Source organism: Danio rerio, chromosome 9, assembly GCF_049306965.1.
Source record: "Danio rerio strain Tuebingen ecotype United States chromosome 9, GRCz12tu, whole genome shotgun sequence".
NCBI classification, from domain to species: Eukaryota; Metazoa; Chordata; class Actinopteri; order Cypriniformes; family Danionidae; genus Danio; species Danio rerio.
The window spans coordinates 21,321,847-21,344,108 of NC_133184.1; the positions used below are offsets into that span (position 1 = coordinate 21,321,847).

The 22,262-nt window shown below is 37.5% G+C and overlaps 2 protein-coding genes and 1 long non-coding RNA gene across 18 annotated transcripts in view; 1 reads left to right on the forward strand and 2 right to left on the reverse strand.

Moving 5' to 3' along the window:
• LOC137496466 (uncharacterized) lies at positions 1-6,959 on the reverse strand. Of its 2 annotated transcripts, none has more exons than XR_012385280.1 (3): positions 6,652-6,959; positions 960-1,062; positions 1-671 (listed from the first exon to the last, which is right to left on the reverse strand). It is a non-coding gene; the product is annotated as an uncharacterized lncRNA (long non-coding RNA). The 2 variants fall into 2 exon arrangements; XR_012385279.1 differs by lacking the exon at positions 6,652-6,959 and adding an exon at positions 1,337-3,228.
• The window catches only part of si:ch211-141e20.2, a 144,543-nt gene that overhangs the window by 96,965 nt on the left and 25,316 nt on the right, over positions 1-22,262 (reverse strand). The window lies entirely within an intron of this gene.
• On the forward strand, positions 5,999-21,783 carry LOC137496465 (uncharacterized). 6 transcript variants are annotated; one of them, XM_073912602.1, is made up of 4 exons: positions 6,004-6,291; positions 15,787-15,968; positions 16,383-17,070; positions 17,173-21,037. In XM_073912602.1, exons 2-4 carry the CDS (start codon positions 15,959-15,961, stop codon positions 17,258-17,260), a joined length of 786 nt encoding a protein of 261 aa, XP_073768703.1. In that variant the 5' UTR covers positions 6,004-6,291; positions 15,787-15,958; the 3' UTR covers positions 17,261-21,037. The 6 variants fall into 6 exon arrangements, with proteins under 6 accessions (XP_073768699.1, XP_073768703.1, XP_073768702.1 ...); XM_073912601.1 differs by having other exon boundaries at positions 6,029-6,238; positions 16,383-16,450; positions 16,582-21,042; XM_073912600.1 differs by having other exon boundaries at positions 6,093-6,291; positions 16,383-16,450; positions 16,582-21,048.

The window sequence follows — 22,262 nt, forward strand, 5'->3', positions numbered from 1 at the left end:
CAAGGTACTGGAAAATCTTTTTTATTTTAAGGTTTTCAGAGCTTCTGTATTAAAATAAAAACAACATCAAATATTAAAACAATTAAAATAAGTTTTTAAATATGTGTCATTTTTTCATTGGGTATAAGATTATCTGTATCAGATCCCATTTAGGCTACAATCCATAAAAAGACAAGTATAGTTGTTACAGTAAAAAATAGTTACAAAGATTTGATCAATAGATCTGATCTGCATTTATGATTAAATAAACTTCAACCCTAATTCAAGTTCAAATTCTAAATGCAACTCAAGTTCAAGTTTTATTTATAAAGCACAAAATCATAAGCAGTGTTAATACCCAGCATTTTTACTCTTTATATATGTATAGGTATCTGTGTGAGTGTGTGTATACTGAAAGAAAAATATATCATCTGACCCATTTAAAAGTAAACCTAAAATTATTTTTCAGTAAGTTGGCCAACATTTATGTGGGTGCCACACCATCATGTCTTTAATGTGTGTTAAATTGTGAATGCTGTGTAAAAAGATGCCGACAGCTTCATCGTTGTAAAGCCGCTGTAAGGATCTAGAAAGGAGAGCAAATGTAGTGCAAGGTTCTGCATTCTCGTCGAGCCTGTGATGAACTCCAGTAGACCACCGTCAGACACGCAGTGAGGGCTGATGCATATATTCTGGGGAAATAATGCAAAAGTTTAAATCATGTTTATTAATAATGTATATTTTAAAATTCACCATATGATTTTTTAATATAACACAATACAGAAAACCCAACCACAATTGAAATGACTATCAAAAGTACAACATTGTTCACTGTCAGTTTAATAGTGCTAATGTTGTTTTTAAGTCATATTTACGTGTGATTTCAGTTATTATAATAAAAGTACTATGGTAAACAATACTGAGAGTGTGTCACACAAGTGAGTCACTAATCGAATGTGCGAATATAAAATCCACTTTACCTTAGTTGAGGTTACTCTGTAAGCCAAAGTGAAGCACAGTTGAGCGAGAGGCCAGTGGAGAGAAAGCCTTCAGCTCCGGGTCATCATCTCTGTCTCCCAAAGTCTAATAAACACACCACAAAGCAAACAAAATCACAACGCTGTAACTATACAAGACAATTATTATATTAGCAAACTGATGCTACTAGCCGTCTCATCATATGTGTACATTTTTACACGCTTTAAAAAAGTATATTTAATATGCTTAACAATACAAGCTAGCAGCCGTGCTAACGGCTATTCGAAAGTAAACACATCACGTTGCTTCAAATTACTCAAAGAATAATGCTTACGGACTTGAAAGTTGACAAACATAAACGAAAAACGAGTTGTCTTACCATGTACAGCTCATCGAGCTGCATCTCCGACTGATTCAGGAGTGTTTCTCACCATTCGCGTCAGCTATCACTCTTATCGGATTCATCCCATTTCACGAACCAAAATAGCAAGAGGAAACTTGTGGACTTGATCTGTTGACAGGCTGGAGTTTGTGCAGTTTACATAAACGCAATAATATACCACGATGATGATAAATTACGCCAAAACTAACAACCAGGGGCCTGTTTCAGAAAGCAGGTTAAGTGAAAACTCAGAGTAGTTTAACCCTGAAATAAGAGAAACTCTGGGTTTTCCGTTTCAAAATGGCAGGTTTGTTAAACTCGAGAAAGCAGGGTAAGTCAAGCCTGTTTCTAAAAGAGAGTTAACTTTAACTCAGAGTCAGTTACCATGGTAACTTACTCTGTGAATCTAACCTGGTCCGGAGCAGGTTTTATTCTCTAAACTCAGAGTTTCTGTCGGTCTCCTCCCCTTTTTTAAAGATGAAGCGGCATTTCTCGCATTAGTCTTACATTTCCACACACCTATTTTAGAGCTCATTTTGGAGATGTGCATAAAAAAGATTGATGGAAACGTCATGATTCACATAACTTTTGAAAATACGCATAATATAACAAGTGCATAACTGAGTGGGTTAAACTTTTATTTGATAAGATGCACATAAACTACGAAGTGCACTTAAATTACAGTATGTACATTAAAAAATGGTTTGTTAGAGATGATGATAAAAATGTGTGTGAAAAAACAAACCAGCAGACTGAGCACACTGCAGAACATCTTAAATGGTGTTTTAGTCAATCTAAAATGCCTTTACTGTTTCAGTATTAGTGTATATTATTAATTACCTCCGAGCGTCTGGAGCGTGTCAAGATCTCCGCGTCTGGCTTCAAACGCCCCCACGTGTTCATTGTGTGTAAATTGTCTTCTGAGGCTCAGGTACATTAATTGAATAAAAAATCATTGATGAAGCTTCTTCTGCCGCAGTAAATTCTGTTTGTACTGTTGATATTTGGCGCAAGTTAATCAGGAAGTGACGATTGTGTTCTCTTCGACTCTTTGGATAAAAACGCTGCTTTATTTTTAGGCGTTATTCCAGTTTTGCACAAATTTATGTAATAGCCTATATTTTGATGAAAACACAGCTATTGCCTATATTTTTGTCACACACAGAACAAAGTGACGTACGAGGCTTGTCCTTTTTTTTCATAAATAATTAGCTTAACCTTTGACATGCACTGTTACTGGATTAATGGGATTATTATTCTGTCTAAACATAATTTTAGTACTGCTTACCTTCTTAATGTTATATCAACCTCTATCACTTGATCAATAAAAAGGCAGACACACAACATGTGCGCTGTTAAATCTATTAAAACTGATAAAAGTGTATAAAAGTTTAGAAAAAAGTATAAACGTCACACATTACATTACTTATTTTATTATACTTAAATGTTTAAATACTTAAAATTAAAAATTACGCATTAACTTGAGCAGCTGTTTTCCCTCGCTGTCTCTGTTTCACTGATGGTTGCTTCATTTTAAATATATACACTCATATTTGCTATAACTTTGCACGAGCAGATCAAGTTCAGCTTGAAAAAGAAATGCTGATCTCTTTTTTAAGATGTTGCCATAGTCACTCCTAATGTCTGCGCTCTATTGATAATGCCTTTTTATAGTCACGGTGCGCGCGCTTAACTCTGAGTTGGTCTACTCAAAGTTGATTGAACCAACTCAGTTCAGCTGTTCTGAAACCGAAAACTCAGAGTTTTTAATCTCTCGGTAAATCAACTCAGAGTTCAAGTTTAAACTCCGAGTTGTTTGAACCTCCTTACTGAAACAGGCCCCAGTTCTGCTATTAGCTCCTCTGCCCCACTGTAAACAGCGCGCGTCTGTCAAATAACTCCCTCTTCTGACGTCACCGGGGTGGTTAGAAAAAAAAAGCGGAAGTGGGAAAACAGACACATTTTCTTTAAAATTTGTGCCCTTGCACTTCGTAAAACATTTTAATATGGTATTTTATGGTATTAGAGTATTTTCACAAACGATTCTACCTTTTTTTTTTAAACAGTTTTTTAACCTACAATATGCGCTTTAAGCAGATGTTTCCCAGAAAGACCAGGTATAAACGGCTAGACAGGAAATAAAATATATACTTATATTATAATCATAAAATCCTTTTATAATTATTCAATAAAATAGTTATTTAACTTTATTTGTTAAAAAAGCTTTAGGGTGACAGGATCAACGATGATGATTATTTTATTTCAATATTTTACTTAATATTTAGGTTATTCACTAAAATATATAATTTAAATCGTTCATGGAGCTGAATACAGTAAATAGTCTGTATAAAAAGGTTGAAAATAAACCTGTGCAAACAAGCTAACCTTTATAACCAGATTATTTAACAAAAGATGATTACTGCAGTAAAATATTTGTAGTCTTTTAATTAGCAAGATGTGTACAAGATAGAGAGGGGATGAAAAGTTAATTGTTTTGAAACTTTTGAATCGGAATATGTCCAATAACAAACCCGAAATACATGTGTTTGTTGTCATGTGGTGAACTCAGCCAATCGTGTAATATCGGTGTCGTCATCAGAGCTCCTGCAGACGCTCTTCAGAAGCTGCACTGGCTGAATCGGTAAAGTCTAGAGGTGCGTTCGACTTCATGCAGCGCTGAGCAGATCGATCGAAATCTGTCTTAAAGCTGTGCATGCTGGTTAGAAATCTTGTCCGGATTGATGCTGAGCCGACGCCACGTGACTTTCACATGTGGCATCAAAGTACCGCGACAGCGCTCCGAGATCAGACGGCAAACTCAGACCATGCAGCACCTGAAGAGCGACTGCAGGAGCTCTGGGGCCTCGTGTATGAAGACTTTCGTGGAAATCTTACTAAAACATTGCGTACGCACAAAGCTGTAAATGTGCGTACGCAGAAAAAATTTCAGATGTATGAAACACTGCGTACGCCGAATCTCACGCATATTCTTTTGTACATCTGAATGAACGTGAAACTGAGCGCAACATGCACGAGCGCAAAACCCCTCCCTGCCTCCTCCCCCGTATGAATATGCTAATGACTATGCTAATGGAAAAAACCCAACGAAAAAGCAATGGCAAAATCAAGCAAAAAGAGAAACTTTGAACAGAATGTGAAATGGAGGTGCTGCTTTCGGAGGTAGACCGGAGAAAAGCGGTGTTATTTGCAAGTTTGTTCTCCAGAATTAACAACAAAAGAAAAAAATAGAGTGGGAGAGTTTAGCTGATGCGGTTAACACAGTTGGGTCTGAACGTCGCACTGAGTGCATTAAAAAAAGAAATAGTGTGGTTTATAACTGTAAAATGTTGCAGTACCCTTAGCAGTCTCAGTAGCGCACCTTGTAAAACACATGTGATCATGTATTGACACATTCGAGCATGAACTCGGCTCGAATCCAGCGTCTGTTGAACTCTTTCTTCTTTTTTTCCCCGCTACATATCAGATTTTGACCATTATTTATCAAGAGAAAGACAAGTAGGAATCATCAATAAGTTTGTGCATCATATTTTATTTACACATTTATTAAATGGAAATGTTTCTGATTCACGCATGCAAATTCATCTTCAGATAGTGTCTTTATAGCAATGTGCGTGCAGTAGATAGCTCAGATTACATTGGGAAAACAGGCGACCGCTGCAAATTGTGCTTTAATGTTTAGCTGGTCAAATGTATGGTATGGAAACCTTATATACCTGCTGAACCCGTCTCATACAGCTGCCGTTGCAAGGCTCAGACACTTTGTAGAGAGGAATTTAACACAACTGCCTCTAGGAGTTGCCAATGGAAATAAAACAGACACGCACAAAAAATGTGCGTACGCCAGCCAGAAAGCTGCCGTGAACCTGCGCACATTCCCACGTTCAGTTCATTGTTAGTAAATCCAAACGTGAGCGATTCTGAGCGTGAAACCTGGCGTACGCAAAGTTTTTGTGCGTACGCAGCGTTGATACATGAGGCCCCTGATGATGACACCGATATTACACGATTAGCCGAGTTCACCACATGACAATAAACACGTATGTTTCGGGTTTATTATTGGACAAATTTCGATTCAAAAGTTTCAAAACAAACAATTCACTTTTCACACCCTCTCTATCTTGTACACATTTTGCTTATTAAAAGACTACAAATATTTTACTGCAGTGATCATCTTTTGTTAAATAATCTGGTTATAAAGGCAGGCTTGTTTGCACAGGTTTATTTTCAACTTTTTTATACAGACTATTTACTGCATCCAGCTCCACGAATGATTAAAATGATATATATTTAGTGAATAACCTAAATATTAACTCAAATAAGTCTTACAGACTTGAAATAAAATAATCATCATCACTGATCCTGCCACCATGAAGCTTTCTTAACAAATAAGGTTAAATAACTATTTTATTAAAGGGGTGGTCCACTACGATCTCATATTTTAAACTTTAGTTGATGTGTAATGTAGCTGTGTGAACATAAACAACATCTCTGAATGTAAAAATTTCTAAGTTCAATGCATAGGGAGACCTTGGTTTTTACAGAGTTAGCTTAGCAAAGCCTACAATGAACGAATTTTGGGGACTACAAAAAAATACTTCTGCCCCCTGTGACATCACAAGATCGTTTACTGCGCATCCCACACTGCGCATGCAGGTAAGGGCCGTGGCCAGAAGCACTGTAACGTTATAGTAGAGATGAAGCTTAAAAATGCGTGTAAACGCTGCTGTTTCCACAGAGCTTCGTCTGTTTCTGTATTTGGGCTTCCAAAGGACACGACAAACACAGAAGTGCCTTCAGTTCAATATTAATTATCTTCCAGAGAATTATAAAATACTCAGCAAGCATGATTTGACAAAACAGCTCCAGAATCTCTCCCAGGTCAGTGCTGGATTCGGCTAAAATTTTCTCAAAGCAGAAGTTGTAAGCTACAAGTAAGTGTTTTTACTGTTTAAAATTGATCATGACATGTACATTGTCTAGCGTTAACGGTATGCTGTAGCAATGATGTAAACAATGCGAAATGTTGCTTTGCGGGCAAACGATTTAGCTACAAATTCATATCTATCAGCCAAACTGCTGTAACACACACTCACTCCACCAGCGTGTTCGTGTCTCTTATGTGTGTGCGCACGGGACTGTACTCATAGTCTTTAAGCAGCTCCATGTGTTTCACAATTCAGATAATGAAGTCGCAAAAGATATGTGGATGATTCATATTACTTACACCTGCATATTCCGGATACTTAAAGACGTCATATGCATAGAGTTAAAAAAAATACAGATTAGCTTACCTGACTAGTGGTCGCAGCAGAATAATAAATCAAGGCTCAACAGGTAGCATCTCACACCTTGTGCTTTATTCTTCTGTCACGATATATTACAGAAAATAACTTAATCCGAGCATCAAAGTAAAAGAAAGTCCCGCGCACATGCGCTTGCTAAAGGAATTTCACACATTCACACACACATAGACGCACACACACACGCTGTTAAAGGAGCCGCACCCCATTTTCACTCCTTAGTTACAGACACTTGTCAGATTTTATTTTAGAGAGCAGGCGCGAGTTTGACTGCATGTTTACACAGCAGAAAATAGAGTGCTTTTACGGGCTTGACGTGGAGCCGATCCGCCAAAAGCAGCACATTATGACGATGACCAATCAGAGTCACTTAAGGGCGGGCCTTTTAGAGGAACTAGGAAATATGACAGTCGTTTTCATGTTAGCTGAGAAGCTGTGTATAATCAAAGTGAGATATATGAAAAAATTACGCGATTTCCTTCAAGTGAATCATAAGCACACATTGCTTTGCATCTTATAAACACAACCAAGCCTTAAAATTACATTCTGGACCACCCCTTTAAATAATTTTAAAATGATTTACATGATTATATTATAAATATATATTTTATATATTTTATTTCCTGTCTAGCTGTTTATACCTGCTCTTTCTGGGAAACATCTGCTTAAAGTGTAGCTCACTTATTTTATGTTTTGTTTAATCTTTTTGGATTAAAGTGCTTTTTTTGAAAATGCTTTCATTATCCAAAATAATCTCCTTTATTAAGACTTAATCAAAACACATTGTTTTGCATTTTACATCTATAAATGTACATAAATGAAAACTTTATAGCATTTTAAAATAAAAAGTATTAGCCTAAAGAGTGATGTTTAAACTCCTAAAATTTGTGCTTATTGCTTTGGATTTAATAGGCCTGTTTGTTTTTCTGTTTATATTACCCTCTCATTTCCCCTTATTTCTCTCATGCATTTGTTATATATTTTATATATTCATAATAATTGTCCCTTATTGTTTAAAAAGGAACTATAGTTTGTAGAGACTGTGTTCTGTTTTATTTGTAAATGTTCTGTTGTTATAAATAAAAATAAATAAAAAAATATGATGACGCCATGTGATCGGTCATCATGACTGCACCAACTTTGAGTCCCGAAGTGTCCAGCTGTCCGGCTTGACGGCTCCGTTTTCAACTCCGCCCCCGCCTGCGCTCGGCTAATCTCGTTGATCACCGGCTGCAGCTGTGCTTCATGTCGAACGCACCTTAGATCGGATATGCGGCCGGCCGGAAGTGCGATATGCACATTAATAAAGCAGCATTTTTTAATGACACTGTATAACAATAATTTACAGTACTGTGAGGGTTGGGTTTAGGGTTGGGGTGGGGGTAGGCGTTAAAAAATACATTTTATTGGGTAATTTAATAGATAACATAACTAATACTCGGTACAACTACAGTTTTTACATTACTGTGACGGTTGGGTTTAGGGTTGGGGTGGGGGTAGATGTTAATAAAACACAACAAATGAGAAATTTAATAATTAATAGAAATAATTCACGTTAACTTCCGGCTGCAAACGTATCCGCTCTAGCAAAAACCAGCTGAATCAGCCGTCTGATCTCGGAGCGCTGTTGCGGTACTTTGATGCCACGTGTGACAGTCACGTGGCGTCGACGCAGCATCAATCCGAACATTAGGCTCGTTTGTATGGCGTGCGCATAGGGTCTTTCATAGATATATATACTAGATATCGCCTGGCCTATTGTTGTCTATTTGGACGCATTGGACTGAATGCGTCAATAGGGCCGCCATCTTGCTACAGGGTAGCGCTCCTTTGAAATGAATGCGGGACCAAGGTACAGTGGAGGACTGTGGCCATCCAAAGCCAGAGATATACACATATATCTGTGATCGGGAGTTTTCCTAGATGTTAGTGTGTAATTTTTTTTTCTAATTACGAATATTATAATTTTACGTAACTTTTCTACATTGATGGATCAGTGACCGCACGGGCATTCCTGACAAAAAGCTTGTGTTTGTGTGTACAGAAATGTACTATTCACCCTCCCTGTTAAATTTAATCTAATCCGTGTCCTGAAACACAGCTCCTCTTCTGCTTTCACTTCTCATACTGACTGAGGGAGCGATTCGTTTGTGAATGAATCCCCTGAACGACTCTTTCACTAATGTTAGGCGACAATAATACAAGTTTCTGGCAGCGCAGCATCTCGTTGTCATATTTCTTTTGCATTGTTTGCTGATTTTATTCAACAAAACTAGCATAAGCCGAGTGTTTAGTGCAAGTTGGAGCTGCTTTGCTGTATGGTGAATGCAGTAAGTGACTGTTATCATCAATAACGTTGCCTGATTAGCACAAAAGTTCAGAACATACAAAAACAGAAAAAAACATAATATTACCTATGCAATGTTCTGCCTTTGTGCTTTGTTTTCTTTGCTCGTTACTACACCCGTAGACAGCGCTAAAGTCCCGCATCTTCACGTAATAACACTGTCTTGACTAGTGCGGTTGAATGACATTTGTCCTGGGAGCACTGTACCAATGTGGCGGCGCTATTGACGCATGCTCAGGGTCCCTATGCGATATCTAGTGTATATATCTATGAGGGTCTTTAAGATGATGCTGCAACGTGCACTCGTCTCACCGAACGTCTCACTGACGTCTTAAAAAATATTTTTTTTTGCTATTAAATCCATGCAATTTAAGACGCAGACGTGACGTCGGCGTGACGTCGACGTGACGTCACGTAAATCACGTGTGGCAGTGAAGTGTCAAGCCAGACGTTACGCGTGATTCACGTGTAGCAGTGAAGTTATTTATTAATTTTTTTGCTAACACGTATCATAACACGCTGCTCATACGGCTCAGTGCAGTGTGTGAGCCAGTGCACTATTTTCTTGCCCTTCATACATTCCTCTCAATGGACGTGACATCAGCGTCTGACTTGTTACATGACGTCTGCGTCTACCTTTTATATATATATATATATATATATATATATATATATATATATATATATATATATATATATATATATATATATATATATATATGTGCAGTTTTTAGTGCGCCTGTCTGCTTTTTGCCGGCTAACTTATACAATATACAATAATTATGTGCTTTAAATGTTACATCTAAACTAAAAACTAAAATCTCCAGTAGGTGGCAGAATGTCACTGTTACAGTTTTTCCCAATTGTTTACACACAATTACTTGTACTTCAGAAACAATGACTACAACATGTAACTCAAGCACCAACCCCCTGAACCAATGCAGCTAAACTACAAGCACAATTCCTGCTTTACACTCAAATTGCAGGTTTAAAACACACTTTTTTCAAAACACTTCACACAATTCTCTGCATTTTGCATGCAGAAAATCTCTTGTTTTAACAAGGAACACACTGTCATTCACAATTGTAAATTCAGTTGTCCTACTTTGCATACTAACTCATCACATGAGTAAACACGTGTCACACAGAATTGCAATTTAGAAATCAGAGCTCTTCTGGTTTATAACTGGTACACTGTCCACCCATGTTTTTTAGTTGTTTATCTCCTTATATTCTCCATTCCTTAATCATATTGAAAAATTTTTCCTGCTTGGGGATGGAAAGTGTATGCCGAAATTCACACTTTATTTTTCGTTTTTTACTAACAGTATTCTGTAAATCCTTCTGTTGATGGCAAATGAAGACCACATTATGTGCACCTTTGTGTTGGTTGGGATGAACACTGTGTAAACTGAAAATACAGTAAAATATATTTGGTATTTGTGTGTTTTGTATAAAAACAATATTCTGAAATATTTTACAATGCACTTCTGTAGGTCTATGTACTGTCTGTAGTAACTGTAACACTAAACGAAAAAGGCTTACAGTAAGTCATTATGATGAATGGAGAAGAAGTGGTCATAGTGTTTTACATTCAGCACATCAGTGTTCAACTGATCTTATAATTGTCTATTGATGTGATGGTTTGTGTGTGTCATCTGAAAACAAAATACCATGTTGAGAAAAAATTACATTGTGTTAATTGTGTTTCATTTTGCAGGAGAATTGAAGGGTTTCGCCCTAGAGTTCTGACAATATGAGGCATCGTGGCATACTTTCAGAAAATGTGTGTAAACAATTGGGACAAACTGTAAATTGTGTCGATTTCAGTCATACACACTTTCCATCCCCAAGCAGAAAAATAAATCTTTAATAGGATTAATAAATGGAGAATATGGAAGGAGATAAACAACTAAAAAAACATGGGTGGGCAGTGAACCAGTTATGATCCAGATGAGCGCCGATTTCTAAATTGCAATTCTGTGTGAAAGGTGTTTACTCATGTGATGAGTTAGAATACAAAGTAGGACAACTGACTTTACAGTTGTGAATGACAGTGTGTTCCTTGTTAAAACAAGAGATTTTCTGCATGAAAATTGTGCCAAATGCAGAGAATTGTGTGTAGTGTTTTGAAAAAGTGTGTTTTAAACCTGCAATATGGGTGTAAAGCAGGAATTGTGCTTGTGGTTTAACGGAATTGGTTCAGGGGGTTAGTACATCAGTCACATGTTGTAGTCATTGTGTCTGAAGTACAAGTAATTGTGTGTAAAAAACTGTAAGTGAGTCATTGTTCATTTACAGTTTTTTTTATTGCTCAAGCACAATTTTGAAATGAAGGCTCATTTTGTCAAAACACACACAATTTCCACATCCACACACACAAACAGCAGAACACATCAGAACTTATGCAAAATAAAACACTTCATCCAAAACTTAACAACACTATAACAAAACACAATTTTAACAACGTACAGAAGACACACTCCTCATTCAAGATAAATTCGTTTGCTTCATTCACACACTGCTGATGCCAATCTTAAACACTCGTATAATTTCTACCTGACTAATACTGATATAATCTGGTTTGATTTGTTTCAGAGGTATTGCTATAAAGTACATGAACATACTGTATTCACCAAACAGTGATAGACTGAAAGCTAAATATTGCCCTATCCTAATAAAAACCATACAAAAATTGTAAAGTGTTTTATTCAGTTTTCTGGTGATGTGTACATTTCAATATATAAAAAAATCCCATCCCCTGTCTCCTGTTTACCAATCTTCCTCCCCTCCATGCTTCCTCTTCCATACTGCAACATTGCCTTCCATATTTATTGAAGATTATTTATTTATAGCTCCTGTTTAACATATTTATTGAAGACTTATATTTACAGCTATACTACTGTTAACAAATGTATTGTAGGTAAATATAATAGTTTATACCTAATACCCAGTTACAGTTTTTCATGATTGCTAACACACTAAAATTAAACTTTTCCTACAATTAGCAAAACCGTACACTCATAGAGCAAAACACAAGGCTAGATCTGCACAACTGTAAGCACATTGTCAACTTCACACTTTTTGCAAAACATTACACACAGTCATTTGCAAATCACTAAACACACTTGGATGCTTTTGACACAGACATTTTTCATAATGGAATTTCCATGCAATTTCAAAGCAAAGGCTTTCATATGAGCACACACATGAACTATAGGTCAAACACAGCCATCAGGGGCCTCATGTATCAACGTTGCGTACGCACAAAAACTTTGCGTACGCCAGGTTTCACGCTCAGAATCGCTCACGTTTGGATTTACTAACAATGAACTGAACGTGGGAATGTGCGCAGGTTCACGGCAGCTTTCTGGCTGGCGTACGCACATTTTTTGTGCGTGTCTGTTTTATTTCCATTGGCAACTCCTAGAGGCAGTTGTGTTAAATTCCTCTCTACAAAGTGTCTGAGCCTTGCAACGGCAGCTGTATGAGACGGGTTCAGCAGGTATATAAGGTTTCCATACCATACATTTGACCAGCTAAACATTAAAGCACAATTTGCAGCGGTCGCCTGTTTTCCCAATGTAATCTGAGCTATCTACTGCACGCACATTGCTATAAAGACACTATCTGAAGATGAATTTGCATGCGTGAATCAGAAACATTTCCATTTAATAAATGTGTAAATAAAATATGATGCACAAACTTATTGATGATTCCTACTTGTCTTTCTCTTGATAAATAATGGTCAAAATCTGATATGTAGCGGGGAAAAAAAGAAGAAAGAGTTCAACAGACGCTGGATTCGAGCCGAGTTCATGCTCGAATGTGTCAATACATGATCACATGTGTTTTACAAGGTGCGCTACTGAGACTGCTAAGGGTACTGCAACATTTTACAGTTATAAACCACACTATTTCTTTTTTAAATGCACTCAGTGCGACGTTCAGACCCAACTGTGTTAACCGCATCAGCTAAACTCTCCCACTCTATTTTTTTCTTTTGTTGTTAATTCCGGAGAACAAACTTGCAAATAACACCGCTTTTCTCCGGTCTACCTCCGAAAGCAGCACCTCCAATTCACATTCTGTTCAAAGTTTCTCTTTTTGCTAGCTTTTGCCTTTGCTTTTTCGTTGGGTTTTGCCATAAGCATAGTCATTAGCATAATAAAAGGGGGGAGGAGGCAGGGAGGGGTTTTGCGCTCGTGCATGTTGCGCTCAGTTTCACGTTCATTAGGATGTACAAAAGAATATGCGTGAGATTCGGCGTACGCAGTGTTTCATACATCTGAATTTTTTTCTGCGTACGCACATTTACAGCTTTGTGCGTACGCAATGTTTTAGTAAGATTTCCACGCAAGTCTTCGTACATGAGGCCCCAGGTGTGCACACACACTGCTGCAAACTGTAGACACACACACCAATCAGCTGTAACCACAATAAAAGAAGCAATATAGGAATAACCATATATGGCATACCAAAATGTTTATATCATTTGTATAAATAATACCGTTTGGAATAAAAAGCTATAAATAAGAAAGGTAAAAAGCACTTAATTGCAAATGAAACATAACTGTGGATAAGTGAAAACACTGATAGAGAATAAATAGGTATAATAAAGCAGAAATAAGAGCAATGTGCTGCAAACCCTTGAAGCAGACGCAAACGTGATGCAGACGTCACGTTAAAGCAGCGGAACAGTAATGTGGCAGACGCAGACGACATGTTCGGCAGACGCAGACGTCACGTTCGGCAGACGAAGACGTCACGTTCGGCAGACGCAGACGTCACGTTCAGTGAGATGAGTACAGCGTCATCTTATTGACCCATTCCGGACGCCATACGTTTGAGGCTGCATTGTAAACGAGAGCAGGCGTGTGCAGTAAGAGGAGGGCTCAAAAATTACATCAGAAGTCGGACACCTGCTGAATCTCGCTGTTAATCACCTGGAAACGTCACCAGTGGCGGAGATCTCGTTCGCGTTTTTTATAGCAGACGAATGACCTCATAAAAAATACTATGGTGATTTATAGTAAATATTATTGCATTTTGAATATGTTTTTTTCAGTATTGGGTTATGTTTATAGTTGTTGTGATACCAGAGCAACTATAAAATTTAAATGGTTTTAAATAAAATTATATAAAATTTAAATGGTTTTTTAAACATGGTTCAAAAGCACTACTGTACATTACTATAGTATTTTTAATATGGGAGTGGATGCAATAGAAATATCATTGTTTTTACAAAGAGATGGTCAGAATTACAGAAGATGAACAGCTCATTAAGTAAAGGGGTGTATTTAAAATTTAACTCTGTATATTCAACAAACGTTAAAAGAATAACAAAATAAACAGCTTATGCAGCAAGAAAACCTTCAAGAACCCTAATTTGGCTACATTATAAATGAAGTAGCCATAGATGCTTTTGAGTGACGGGTCATGACAAATGTTTGTTTGACAAATAAATTCTTAGGGGGTTAATTATATTGACAAGCTTATAAGGTCTATATAAACTGATATTACTCCAGCCAGACTAAAATAAATAGCCCAAGACTTTCTCCAGAATAAAAACTATTAGACTGTAGGAAAAACTGTGAAAATATTCTTGGTCTATTAAACATGACTTTTGACTTCACATACATATATATATATATATATATATATATATATATATATATACATATATATATATATATATATATATATATATATATATATATATATATATATATATATATATATATATATATATATATATATACACATATGTGTGTGTGTCTTGTTTACTACACCCTTTTCACTTCTCATATGAAACCACACAAAGATGAGGCATAATGACAAAACAGTCTGATTACCTTGTTATGTCTAAATATATGTATATATTGGATTGACTTTCATTGAATAACGCTGCATAAAAATTACAATACAAAATTCACACAAACATACAAAAAGTGAAAATGACAACAAACAGGACTTAAAACTGAGAGAGAAATAAAATACAGCACACACACATTAATGATTTATTAGTAACATTTAGTTATAATGGATAGGTCATGTTATGTTTTACAAAGATGTGTTTTGTTTTTGTTTGCGTGTAAATCTAAATATATAACCATATGTAATGCTCTTTATGACTTTTTTATTATCAACGAAAATACAAAAAAAAAAGGTATTCAACAAATCCAGGTATAAACCTTAGTAAAACAAGATAATAAAGTGTAATGTGTCAGTCTCATCCAATCAGCATTAAGCTGTGTCGTCAGCCAGTCGTTTCCCCGTCATGCTTTTGGTAACGCATACTATGGCAAGCCGTTTTAACATTTACTAGTTTGTTTTGACTATCCATAAATATATTTAGAGATATCTCTAATTATATTTTGACTAGTAATTATATATAATATATAGTAATATATATAATTATATATATATATATATATATATATATATATATATATATATATATATATATATATATATATATATATATATAATTATAGTAATAACATAATTATAATTCGACTAGTCAGAATGACAATTATCTGCAATTACAATTGTATTAGCACAAAATCAGATTGGAGATATCTGCAAATATATTTTGACTAGTCAAAACTCAATTGAAGATATCTCTAATGATATTGCAGATATCTCTAAAAGATGCGTCAGATATCCGCAAATGTAATTAGAGATATCTCTAATTCTGTTTCGACTAGTCACAATTATATTTGAAGATATCTGCATTGCTCCTAGTCAAATCTGCGTGTGTGACGTCATTTCCTCAGCTCCGCCCACAGATCCTCCCCAGACCTTTTCACAGCGGAATTTAACACCGGAAGCGCCCTTCGAAGCAATGTATCGATATTTCCGGATTCGCAAGGAGCCGCAGAGACATGACAGCCTCGGGACAGCGGATGACTTTCTCACGGCCAACTTTGCCATAATTTGGACAGGAAGATGTTGTTCGGTGAATGTGTAAAACTGCCTAAATAAAAAACAGCATTTAAAAGCGCATGCTCGAGTGAGGCGCATGCTCGAGTGACGTCACTGGCGTCACTGTCTCCGTTCGGTCACACACTGTGTGCTTGAAGTTTGGACTTGCTATTTACTCGCAATTTAAATCTTATTCATTAAATTCTTCCTCATTCGCTAAGTATTTGTCTCTCCTACTTAGGGTGACCAAACCCTTAATACATTTATACAAACAAAACTGCTTTAAAAACGGTCTGTCCCTCGAGCATCCGCCTGTTGTTTGTAGCTTTAGCCTGCTAGCGCCGCTGGTCAGCTAAAGCTACCGACCTCTTTAACCATACACTTTTGACTTACTGGCTTTGCTCTTTACCCCGTAAAATGTCGCTTCCGTCTCTGTCCTTGTGTGCAGGAGAAGCATCGATGGAGGCGTTGGAGCTGGAGCTGGAAGAAGTGGAGTCCCAGATCCGCGCGCTGGTGGTAAGACGGTCGCGGCTACGGGAACGACTACTCGTCGTACCTAATGCTAAGGCCGTCTCATCACCTAAGGTACGTGGAAATTACAACCACATCATTCCCTCTACCTCAACCCCGCGTCCTTCTCTGTCCAGGCCCAGCGCACCCGGGGCGCGGCTCAGCCAGGCGTCGTTCACGCCGACACCCGGCTACCACGGCGCCTGGGTGCAGCCGCGCAAGGTGCTTCCCAGATCCCGGGGCAGAACGTCTCCGCCTGTGTTCGAGATCTCCACGGAGAACCGCTTCTCCCCTCTCCGCGAGTCGGGTCCCGATGTGGCCATCATCGGTGACTCGATCGTTCGTCACGTCCGTGCCGCCTCCTCAAAAGGTAATAAAGTACGTACTTTCTGCTTTCCTGGTGCCCGTGTGAGAAATATTTCTACACAGATTCCAACCATCCTGGGCGCTGCCGAGAGCCCTGGTGCCGTTGTCCTCCACGTGGGGACAAACGACACCGGGCTCCGGCAGTCGGAGATCCTGAAGAAGGACTTCAGGAGCCTGATCGAGACGGTTCGACGCACCTCGCCCGCCACGCAGATCATCGTTTCTGGGCCACTTCCTACCTACCGCCGAGGAAATGAAAGGTTCAGTAGACTTTTAGCTTTGAATGAATGGCTAATAACATGGTGTAAAGAACAGAAATTGCTCTTTGCTAATAACTGGAATCTTTTCTGGGAGCGTCCTAGGCTCTTCTGTCCTGACGGCCTGCACCCCAGTCGAGCCGGAGCTGAACTCCTGTCGGACAACATCTCCAGACTACTTCGCACCATCTGACTAGCAGGTAAAAATTCACAAAATTCACACTATAGCCACCTAGACTCTTGTTTACCCCACTTAAACATCAGTAACGCATATCTGGCGAATCCTATAGAGACTGTGTCTGTTCCTCGTATTATTAGATTAAGAAATAAACGTACTGTGTGCTCCAGGAAAAAGTAAGAATCAAACCAGAAAAACCAGTAGAAAGTGAAAATACAAATTTCGTAAAACTTGGTCTCCTAAACATCAGGTCACTTGCACCTAAAGCACTTATCATTAATGAAATAATAACAGAAAACAATCTTAATGCACTCTGTCTCACTGAAACCTGGCTGAAACAAAATGACTATATTAGCTTAAATGAAGCAACTCCTCCAGGATTCTTATATAAACATGAGGCTCGTCAAACTGGTCGTGGTGGTGGAGTTGCATCAATCTTTAGTGATTTCCTTAATATTAATCAGAGAAACGGACTTATGTTTAGCTCCTTTGAAGTATTATCGCTTAATGTTCAGCTTCCAGATACTATACAAAAACCTATGTTATCTCTCGCTTTAATCACCATATATAGACCCCCAGGACCCTATGTCAAATTTCTAAAAGAATTTTCTGATTTTATTTCTGACTTACTAGTCAAAACTGATAAAATGCTAATTGTAGGTGACTTTAACATCCACATAGATGACGCTAATGATACATTAGGGCTCGCGTTTATGGATTTAATACACTCACTTGGGATAAAGCAAAACGTTGTGGGTCCAACCCATCGCTTAAAGCAAACATTAGATCTAATTCTGTCTTATGGAATCGAGGTTATTGACGTAGACATTATACCACAAAGTGATGATATTACAGATCACTACCTCCTACTATATAAGCTATGTTTACCTGAAATCAGCAAACCCGCTCCAATACTCCGCCCTAGTAGAACTATTGTTCCGTCAACTAAAGATGAATTTATAAATAACTTACCTGATCTCTCTCTATTTCGTAATGCACCCGCAAACTCAAATGATCTTGATGTAGTAACCAGCAGTATGGATGCCATCTTTACTAGCACACTAAATACTGTGGCACCCATCAAATTAAAAAAAGCTAGAGAGATTAAAACTATACCATGGTATAATAGTCATACTCGTGCGCTCAAAACAGCAACCCGCGCCCTGGAACGTAAATGGAAAAAAACTAATTTAGAGGTCTTTAGAATTGCGTACAAAGACAGTATGTCCAGCTATAGGAGGGCTCTAAAATCTGCCAGGACCGAGCACCTGCGCAAACTGATAGAAAATAATCATAACAATCCTAGATTTTTATTTAACACCATCTCTAAATTAGCAAATAATCGGTCATCCTTGGAACAAACTACTCCACCGCAAATTAGTAGTGATGATTTCATGAATTTTTTCAGTAATAAAATAGAAGGCTTTAGACAGAAAATAGGAGATGCCAAACTTTCTGCACCGGCTTATACTCCAAATCCTGTAAATATTTCATTAAATCATAATAATAACCTACACTGCTTCAAAATCATAGAACATGAAGAGTTAGTAAAAATTATAAATAGCTCTAAACCAGCTACGTGTATGCTGGACTCAATTCCAACAAAATTACTGAAAGAGCTGCTACCTGCTATAGGAGAACCTCTTCTTAACATTATCAACTCTTCTTTATCTATAGGCCATGTTCCAAACTCTTACAAGCTAGCTGTTATTAAGCCTATTATTAAGAAACCGCAACTAGACACCAACAACTTAGCTAACTATAGGCCTATTTCTAATCTTCCATTTATGTCTAAAATACTAGAAAAAGTTGTTTCCACTCAATTATGCTCTTATCTGCAGACGAACAATATTTTTGAAGTGTTTCAGTCAGGTTTCAGGGCTCACCACAGTACAGAAACCGCCTTAGTGAAAATAACCAACGATTTACTCTTAGCTGCTGACCGAGGGTGCGTCTCGCTATTAGTTTTACTCGATCTTAGTGCGGCATTTGATACCATTGACCACAATATCCTCATAAATCGCTGAAAGTCTACAGGTGTCCAGGGACAGGCTCTACAATGGTTTAAGTCATACTTAACTGACCGCTACCAGTTTGTGAATCTTAATGGACAGCCTTCACAAATCTGCCCAGTAAAGTATGGGGTGCCTCAAGGATCAGTTTTAGGCCCTTTACTGTTTACAATTTACATGCTACCTCTGGGAGACATTATTAGAAGACATGGGATCAGCTTTCACTGCTATGCAGATGATACTCAATTATATATTTCCACTAAACCTGACGAGACGTCTGAACTTTCTAAAATAACTGAGTGTATCAAAGACATCAAAGACTGGATGACCAACAATTTTCTTCTCTTAAACTCAGACAAAACAGAATTATTACTTATTGGGCCTAAATCTTACACACAGCAGATCTCGCAACTCAATTTACAATTAGAGGGATACAAAGTTAGCTTTAGCTCTACTATAAAAGATTTGGGTGTCATATTAGACAGCAATCTAACTTTTAAAAACCATATATCCCATGTCACAAAAACTGCCTTCTTTCATCTGAGAAATATCGCTAAATTACGAAATATGCTATCCATCTCAGATGCAGAAAAGCTAGTCCATGCTTTTATGACTTCGAGACTGGATTACTGTAATGCTCTTTTTGCTGGCTGCCCAGCATCCTCTATTAACAAACTTCAATTAGTACAAAATGCAGCAGCCAGAGTTCTGACCAGGTCTAGAAAATATGATCATATAACCCCAATTTTATCCTCCTTACACTGGCTGCCTGTTAAATTTCGTATTGAATTTAAAATATTACTTCTCACCTATAAAGCTCTAAATAATCTAGCTCCTGTTTATCTAACCAACCTTCTGTCTCGCTACGAACCAACTCGCTCCTTAAGATCTCAAAATTCAGGGCTTCTGGTAGTACCTAGAATAGCAAAATCAAGTAAAGGAGGTCGAGCCTTCTCTTTCATGGCTCCTACACTCTGGAATAGCCTTCCTGGTAATGTCCGAGGCTCAGACACACTCTCCCAGTTCAAAACTAGATTAAAGACCTATCTGTTTAGTAAAGCATACACTCAATGCATCACCTAGCGGGTTCCACACTAGCTTCTGCATCTTGCTTATATACACTATGAACAGCAGCTACGCTAATTATTCTCTTTATTCTCTATTTTCACCTGGGGATACTCATCCCGAGGTCCTCAGATTAGGCGGAGTCACTGATTGGATCCAAGACCAGCGACGTGATGATCCCAAGGATTCCATATCCGGGACCAGGCCATATCCTGAGCTGCTGCTGCGCTGATGGTCGTGGCGAGTGGAGAACATGTGTCTGATTCCAGCGACGCTTAAGGGACAGACGAGTCTTCATTGAGGCCATCTTCCAGCATAAACCACGGCGAATGAAGTTCTGCACAAGACTTTTGGCCAGCGGAGAAATTAAAATGGTCGCGCCCAACTGAGTCTGGTTCTCTCAAGGTTTTTTTTCTTCACTCCCATCAGGTGAAGTTTTTTTTTCCCTCTCCGCTGTCGCCACTGCCTCGCATGATTCAGGATTGGTAGAGCTACGCATCGATGAATTTGCTCTTCAGTGTTTGAACTCTCAGTAATGATTAAATCACACTGAACTGAGCTAAACTGAACTGAACTGAACTTAAACACTAAAACCTGAACCACACTGTTCCAGTTACTGAACCACACTGTTCCAGTTACTATGACCATTTATGTGAAGCTGCTTTGACACAATCTACATTGTAAAAGCGCTATACAAATAAAGCTGAATTGAATTGAATTGAATTGAAAAGATGATACAGATTTGCAGAATTTGTGCAGAAAACGTGTCTTACACAGCGTTTGCAACGTCAGGTTACAGTAAAGTGCACAGCCAACAGCATAAGATCTGCTCATCCAAGCCATTCGTACACAAGATTAACCTGGCTATTTAACATCCAGCAGGATTAGTTTTATGTCAGTAGTCCCGTCTGCATACTGTGCTAACCCCCTCCTTCCTTTTTATTCAGAGTCAGATATAGTGAATGGCAAGGTAGATGTGCAGGCGAGTTGCTATCGGGCAATGCAGGAGCCCCATTCATTACAGGTTGTTTAATGCTCGTAAGGTTTTCTCAAGTCTGGAAACACGTTAGCTCCTACTCGTGGAAAAAAAATCTATTTTTATTATTTATTTGAAGAACAGCAAATAACATTTTAAAATACAAAATGTACATGCCAGGGGGTTATTATAAATAAAATACAAAATGTAATATAACAATAATGAAATACATTGTAGAGTTCACACATTTTAAAGTGGGTCGAGTTTTCTTGTTTAGAGAGTTGATCCTGGTATTATACAAGCATATTTCAGTCATCAATCCCTTAAAATCTGGTTTCATATTAGTAAATTTACATTTATGAATGTACAATTTTGTTAACAACATAAGCAAATTAAATAAATAAAACTATTTTCCTCTAGATTAGGATAATCAAGTAAAGTCCAAATGTACATTTTTCCATAATGATGAAAGAGGTTTTGAACACAAAAAAAAAAATAAAAAATTATTAATACATTTTTGCACCTCACCCCATAAGCTGACTATGTACGATATCAAAATAAGTGTAAAACTGTCTCCTCTTCCTTACAAAAATACAATTTACATCAATCCCACTTTTAATTTTTTGCAAACAATGTTTTGCTGGATAAAACCTGTGGATAAGTTTATAGGATATTTCTTTAATTCTATTTCTAACATGATATTTCTGTGGTAACAGCCAAACTTATTTAATTCACCCTTTAATAAAGACATAAAATTGGATATAAGGTACAGTAATCATTTCTTTTTGGAAGAGTATGAATAGCTCTATCATTACTTTTGGTATTAAGTAAAACAAAATTGACAGACATAAGATTTAGTAATATCAAAAGACAATGCATCAGAAGGATTGTCTTATTAATACCTCTAAATAACATGAATGAATAACATGTCTCTAAAGGAATTGAACCAATAACAGTAGAAAAC